The following is a 6,895-nucleotide window of genomic DNA, read 5'->3' as shown; positions in this document are numbered from 1 at the left end:
CTATATAGAAAACGCCTATTCAGAAGACGACTTGAATGTTATCCAAGTCCCTAAACCAGAAGCCGCTATGTGAGTGTAAGTGCTTGTTAATGTGTAATGCTACAGTTTTCAGTGTTGTACTTTTTATGGGATGTTCACATGATTTTATATTTTAAAAGCCTACAGCCAAATTTAAGTAAGACTTATTTTACGGGGATCAATCTGTAATAGTGCTATGAAAAAAACCTTTAGGGAATAAACGAAAAAGACAAAGTGTCCTACATAAAACAGTGGAATAAGGAGGAAAGCAGTTCTTACCTCGTGTCAAAGCAACGAGCTAGGGGCTAGGACAAGGGGCTAGGATGATAATCTCTAGGTCCTGTGTGACACACTGAGCCTGGCTAAGGGCAGATGACTAAAATAATAACACTAAGTATTTATCATGTGGTTTCAAGAATTGCTCATGGATTATCTCAATTCTCACACAAAGCCTGTGAAATACCTACCATTTTTTTAGGAAACTCATTTCACAGATGAAATGGAAACAGGACTATCCAATAACACTCTGGCCCAGGAGAATCCAGTTAGCCGTGTGGACCCTCTCTCCAAACCTAGCTTGTCTACAAAATGCTCAGACCTGCCTATGCGCTGCACCACCCACACAGGGAAGAACAGAAAATCACACAGGGGCACGTAGAAGCCCTTCTTTGTGACCAGTAACTGTGAGCCCACCCGTTCCACTATCAATACTTATTAATAACAATGAAGATAAAGTGACTTTCAAGTCTGAAAGACCCTTCTGATCATTGCTTTTTGCTACATTCTAAATATTTTCACCAAAAGCCTTTCTGTAGAAGGACCTCAGGTGAATTTGGAAATTGGTTTCACACTCCAGGAGAGTTGGTGCAGCTCACAGCAAACTGTGAGGCAGCGCCGGGCTTTCATGTGGGCCGGCCTCGGGGCAGGCCGGGGGACTCCTGTAGGTGGTTTTCCTGCACCAAGCAAACAGATCTTTGGTCCAATCTTGTTAGTCCAGAGCTGACTGAAGGCGGAGATTGTTCACAAAAAGGTGAGAAAAAAATAAAACTGAAATGAGGCAAGACTTTAACATGAAAAGGAAAAGTGCCACTGGAAATTAAATCTAAAATGAATGTAAGGCAATTGCTTTAACAATTTGTCAACAGGCAGGACAATGAAGCATAGACAGCCCTGCTTTGGAGAAATGACAGTGGAGAAAATGAAAGAAAAATAGAAAGTAAGAGTGGAATGGGGCCAGCCCCTCTTAGGTTCACGCACCTATCTGCGGACCCAGTGCGTATAGTTTTACACTTTTTGCCGGTGCAGTTTCATGGTTTCTGTCTAAAACCATGCAGCAGCCCAAGGCTGTGGCTTCTGTCACTGATGCGATTGAAGTTAATGGGACTTCAGCCGCTGTCGTGAGGTGCTGGATGAAATTTAACCAATAAGCCTTGGATCTGTGGAATTACTTGAACTTCAAAAATTCCTGGAGAGAATGCCCTTGAGATGCGGAAGCCAGATTTCGTGGACTGTGAGCATCCTGGCTGGGGCAGCGTGGGTCCCCCTGGAGTGGCCATGTTTCACCTTCCAGAAACTCATGCATTTCAGGTGCACTGCCAGTGGAGAACATGAGATGTGGTTGGGCACAAGAAAACCAAACACCTGTCCACTGTGGAAATGCCTCCTTCAAAATCAAACTTTGGGCTCTTAGTCGAACTATATTGGAAGGCACTTTTGATCGTTCTCTAAATACTTAGGATTATCTTATTGATACTTCTGTATGGCCAAATAAAGTGTAGGCATAGATCTGCCTTTCAGAGACAGAAGGGTTCTGCTCTTACCTGTTTGGAAACTGCTCTGAAAGTCTGAGAGGAGATTGCTGGTATTTTTGCTGTAAAGTGAAGCTTTGCGCTTTCTGCGAGGTGGGGGCAGTTGCCGTCAGAGCAGCTCCTCTGCGTCTTGGTCTCCACTCACCTGTCTTCGTGGAGAGCATGTGGCCTCACACACAGAGAGATGACACATGGATAATTGTGTTCACAGATGTGCTAGTATGAGAAAATTTGAGGTTTCTTAAGTGTTTTGGGCCAGATTATTCACCATAATCAGGGACAATAATCTATCGGTCCTGTGTGATACACTAATCCAGGACCAGCAGAAGCCCCTGAAACTTGCTAGAAGTGCACATTTCCAGGCCCACTCCAGACCTACTGAACCAGAAACTCTGGGGCTAGGGCCCAGCAGTCTGCTTTTTAACAAGCTCTCAGGGTTATTCCGACGCAGCCTGAAGTTTGAGCACTTCAGGCACTAGTCCAGCTCAGGGGGTTAAATATCAGGATTTCATTAATCACCAGGAGCTCCCCCTTTGGATCTGCTAATGGTAGGCTGCCTGACTTTAAATAATTCACATGAGGGCTTGTTTCTAAAAGCAATCCTTCTTCATGTTGCACAGCAGCCTGGGCGGCCCCTCCTAGACCCTCTGGTTGCCCTCCCCTTCCCGTGTCCTCGATGCCGTGGACCGCAGAGCACCCCTGCCAGTCAGCTGCGGGGTTGGGGGGAGGGACTGGCTTTGAGATGCTTGTTCACCAGTGGAAAATGATTTGACCTGTCCAGGCACTGAGTGACCAATGGCCACTGAAAAATTCATCTGAAATTAAGCTGCTCTACCTGCACTAGGGCTGACCCTGGCTACCTCGGCATCAAATCTAAGCCTGTGGGCTATGGGGTGAAACTGCTCAGGCGCATCTCTTATGGATCCAGTGTGGGGAGGATGAGGGAGGAGACTCATCTTTACGGGTGTGTGAATCACCCTCTCAGCTCTTCCGTGTAATAGAGGCCTCTGGGTTCCTGAGTCCTCTATAGGTCTTTTCAGTCTTAAATTCCTTTATTAGTAACAACAGTGGCTAATGTTTGGAGGACACTTGGACACCTTGCGGAGGACTTCTCTGGCCTTCTCTGCAGATGTTGTGCTCTACTCCCAATCAGCTGAGACACATCTTCTCACTCTTTGCAGCATGTGCTTCAGAATTGGCACCAGACACGCGCAGTATGAACACTGCTGCCGGAGAGCAAAGGACAGTGAGGAGAGGAGAAAGAGAAAGGTGGGCAGGAGGGGAGGAAGGAGGATTGGAAAGGAAAATAAAGTACTTTAAAATTTCTTTTCTTTTTTTGAGACAGAGTCTCACTCTGTTGCCCAGGCTGGAGTGCAGTGGCACAGTCTCGGCTCACTGCAACCTCTGCCTCTTGGCTCAAGCCATTCTCCTGCCTCAGCCTCCTGAGTAGCTGGGATTACAGGTGCCCGCCACCACACCCAGCTAATTTTCGTAATTTTAGTAGAGACAGGGTTTCGGCATGTTAGCCAGGCTGGTCTTGAACTCCAGACCTCAAGTGATCCACCCCCCTCAGCCTCCTAAAGTGCTGGGATTACAGGCACAAGCCACGGCACCCAGCTAAAAATCATTTTATAAATCATAGAAGAGAAGAAATGTCTTAAAAGGGAGGTTATGAGAGGCTCAGGGACCTCTCAGGGTGGTTTTGGGATGAACACAGCATGCTGGATAATTTTACAGACTTGCTCATGTGATAGCCAGGGTTTGACTGCAGTTTTCCAACTCTTCATACAGACAAACTCTTTTCAGATATTGAGTGAGCAGAGCATTGCTGGGCACGTAGGAGGCGCTCAATAAAGATTCCTTGAATGAAAGAAGGATTCGGGGTGAATGACCGATGCTCCCCCAGAGAGGCAGCTGGAGTTCCCTGGAAGTGTGCACTGTGGTTCTGGGGCCCCAGAGTTTGACCAAGAGATGTGAGGAGGGGGGCAGCAGGGGCTTGCTGGGAAAAGTCTCTCTTCTTCTGACAGCTCCCTCTGACGTGAGCAAACCTGGCCACCTGCCCGAGCAGGAGCAGGAGCCATCCCAGTAGGAGAGCCCAGGACAGTCAGGAGTGGGTCTGGGATTTGGCAGCTGTTCACAGATTGAAGTTCCTAACACACCCACCTAAGGGCCCCTCCCTTCTCGTGCTAAGGCTTCTCTGTGGGCAGAAGGAGCAAGCCCATAGAACTTGTCTCTTGAGCATGGGAGGAAGAAACTGAACCCACTGCCAGTTTTGTAAAAAGAAACTGAGACCAGCATTCATTTCCAAGAGACTGCTGGATGACTCTGGCAGCGTCGAGAAGAATGGCCTTTCCTTTCTGCCATGGGGAACCTCCTTCCTGCCTGCCCTAGGATCTCAGGCCCTGTGCATGGGGTCATAAGGAATTCCTAATTACCTGTGAGCTCTCAGGTGACAGGTGACACCTCACAGCTCCCAAGAGAACAAGTCTCCTGCTGACTCTGAGTGCTGTGCACCTGCTGACAGTCTGGTCTGAGCCACATTTGTGCCGCTTCTTTCGAGGAAGTCAAGTTGAGCCGTCAAGTTGTAGGGCTGGCTTTGTCCCTGGCTCGTCTTCTTTTGTCAGGCCATTTGTCAGCAACTCATGTGGGCCCTCCTTGCAGAGACACCCAGGGAAAGCCATCGATTGGCTCTGCACATTTCTTTATGGACATGAACCACACCGCCATACCTGCCTGCACCTCTCTCCCACTCTCCTCCCACTTCTCACCACATCTATGCCTACCCAGGCCCAGGCCAGGCTCGCCTCTTGTGGGATTCATTGTCTCTGCCGCCCCTTCTCCCCAACGCACACCAAGTAGTCTTGTCCTAGGACAAGGGCTGGAGCAATTGCAGGCTTCAGCTGTCTCCTGCTGTGTAACAACAGGCCCGGAAGCCTGGTGGCCACAGACAGCAGCGCTGTGTATTGAAGGGGAGGCTGGGGCTCAAGGGGAGGGTCTTTTCTCCAAGGGCTCAATCATAGGGCACACTTTGCTGTGAGCTGGGTGGACTCAATTATGTCAAGATGGCTTCTGAGGGCCTCCGGCCGCTTCCCTCCCTCCCTCCTTGCCTTTCACCTTCCTCTCCTTCTCTTTCTCTCTCTCTCCCTCTCTCCACCTCCCCACTCTGTCTCTCTCTTTCAGTCTGTGCATCTCTCTCCCTTTCCTTCTGTCTTTCTCCATCTCTCCCTGTCTCTGATCGTCCGTCTGTCTGTCCCTCCCCATCCCTCTCTGACTTTCTCCAGTAACAAGGTCCTTAATTTGGAGGGAGGAGTCCTTCCTCTTTCCTATGGAAGGGATATCTACGAATGTTTTCAGTAAGGATGGGAGGAAAAAAACAAGCTATGGTAACACCGGGTCTAGGATGCCAGGAATAAGAATTTCTGCCTGCTTTCAAAACATCCCTCCCGTGGTAGGAATGTGAGAATGCTCTCCATTGTCGGGCCCCTATGACCCACGGCTCAGCAACCCACGAATCGGCCCAGCCGTCACGTGCACCGGGTCCACTTTCTCGGGTGTCGCCGCTATAAAGAAAGTGGTTCAACAGCTCCGGCTGGATGCTGGGTTCAACCAAGTAAAAGCTTCCCAGGCAGCTGCAGACCTTAAAGAATTCTGTCTGAAGAATGCTCAACATGACCCTCTGCTGACTGGAACATCTCCAAATACAAATCCCTTCAGACCGCAGAAATTCTGTTCCTTTTTGTAGTAAAATGAAAGGTTTCCCAAACCACTTCTTAGGATCCAGTGAATATTCGAAAGAGAGCTAAATTTGAAGCCTGTACAAAAGCTGACCCCTGTAACACCTGTGCCATAATACACAAAATTCTCTTTTGGTCAGTCCTTAACACCTACCTCTCTGAATTTCCATGAACTTCTATTTCACAAGGGTAATTGTTTTATATACACTGGCAGCAGCATACAATAAAACTTAGTCTAAATAAAAAGAAATGGTAGGAAGATTCTTTTGGAAGATTCTTTTATCTGGCCATTCGTCACTTCTTTTTATTTTTCACATCTTTAAAATTTTCATTTTTATTTATTTTTCACAGTTTTGAAGCCTTTAGAGTTTAGCAGTGAAGTTTTGGTCATTCAACTCAGTTACACCACACATTTGTTTTTGGTGGATAGTTAATGCTGAAATCTTCATTTTCCTTAAATGTAAGTGGAAATAATAAGTTATTAATCTACTGGGAATCAGAACCTTTTGAACTTCAAAAATGAAAAGACAAAACAATTACAGTTGTATTAAATATAGACTAATTTGGCTTTGCCTAGTTTTGAATGCAACTGAAATTGCACATATTAGTTCAACTTTTCCAGTACGTTTCTAATCTATTGACAGCCTGTCCCTTCCTATTTTGACAAGTCAGCTGTTCTGAAGCACACCTAGATATTCAGAAGCAATAAATAATATGGTTTTTGTTTACTTAGTGCTGTTTTACAAATATTGTCAATCACTAATATCCATGTATAAGGAACTTTTCAAGAACCTAAGATAACTTTTCTCTAAAATTGATACAAAATAACAGCACCTTTTGGGTATCTATTATTTGTAGGCATTTGTTATATGCTGAGACTCTGTATTTATTCAATTGGCAAAAAGTTGTATCAATTACCAAATATATATGTAAAAATACCTTTTTAATTCCAGACATGTTGAAATACATAATAGTACCTCCAAATAAGAGGTGTTTTATGTTTGTGAATTGCAGTGAGGTGCATCCCAGCCAGGATCTGGAAGCTCGTCTATCCTCAGAATGGAGCATTTGATCTTGTTGTTTACAGGCGCAGGGGTCCTGTCCAGAACCAATCTTCTGTCCGCCTCCAACAAGAAGAACCTTTGCAGCCACCGCTCAGGGGCAGGGACGTAGACTCTGCACCGTGGCTTTGAGTTCCTAAGGGTATTTATCAACTCGATGATTCAACTGGGACTGAATGTGGTGAAAAATAGCTTCTTCTCCTAAGACGTTAATTGTACATTTGTGTACAATTAACTTACACCACGTATATTAGCCTCTGTGATACTGAGTTTG

The 6,895-nt window shown here is 46.3% G+C and overlaps 1 protein-coding gene across 1 annotated transcript; it reads left to right on the top strand.

Moving 5' to 3' along the window:
* The first annotated feature begins 3,713 nt into the window (after positions 1-3,713).
* LOC126953477 (guanine nucleotide-binding protein G(I)/G(S)/G(O) subunit gamma-5-like) lies at positions 3,714-5,568 on the top strand. The gene is made up of 2 exons (XM_050788882.1): positions 3,714-3,799; positions 5,328-5,568. The coding sequence occupies exons 1-2, from the start codon at positions 3,714-3,716 to the stop codon at positions 5,566-5,568; spliced, it is 327 nt and encodes a 108-aa protein (XP_050644839.1).
* Positions 5,569-6,895: the final 1,327 nt, after the last annotated feature.

This window comes from Macaca thibetana, chromosome 4, assembly GCF_024542745.1.
Source record: "Macaca thibetana thibetana isolate TM-01 chromosome 4, ASM2454274v1, whole genome shotgun sequence".
Taxonomy (NCBI): domain Eukaryota; kingdom Metazoa; phylum Chordata; class Mammalia; order Primates; family Cercopithecidae; genus Macaca; species Macaca thibetana.
This window is presented reverse-complemented; position numbering and strand designations above follow the sequence as displayed.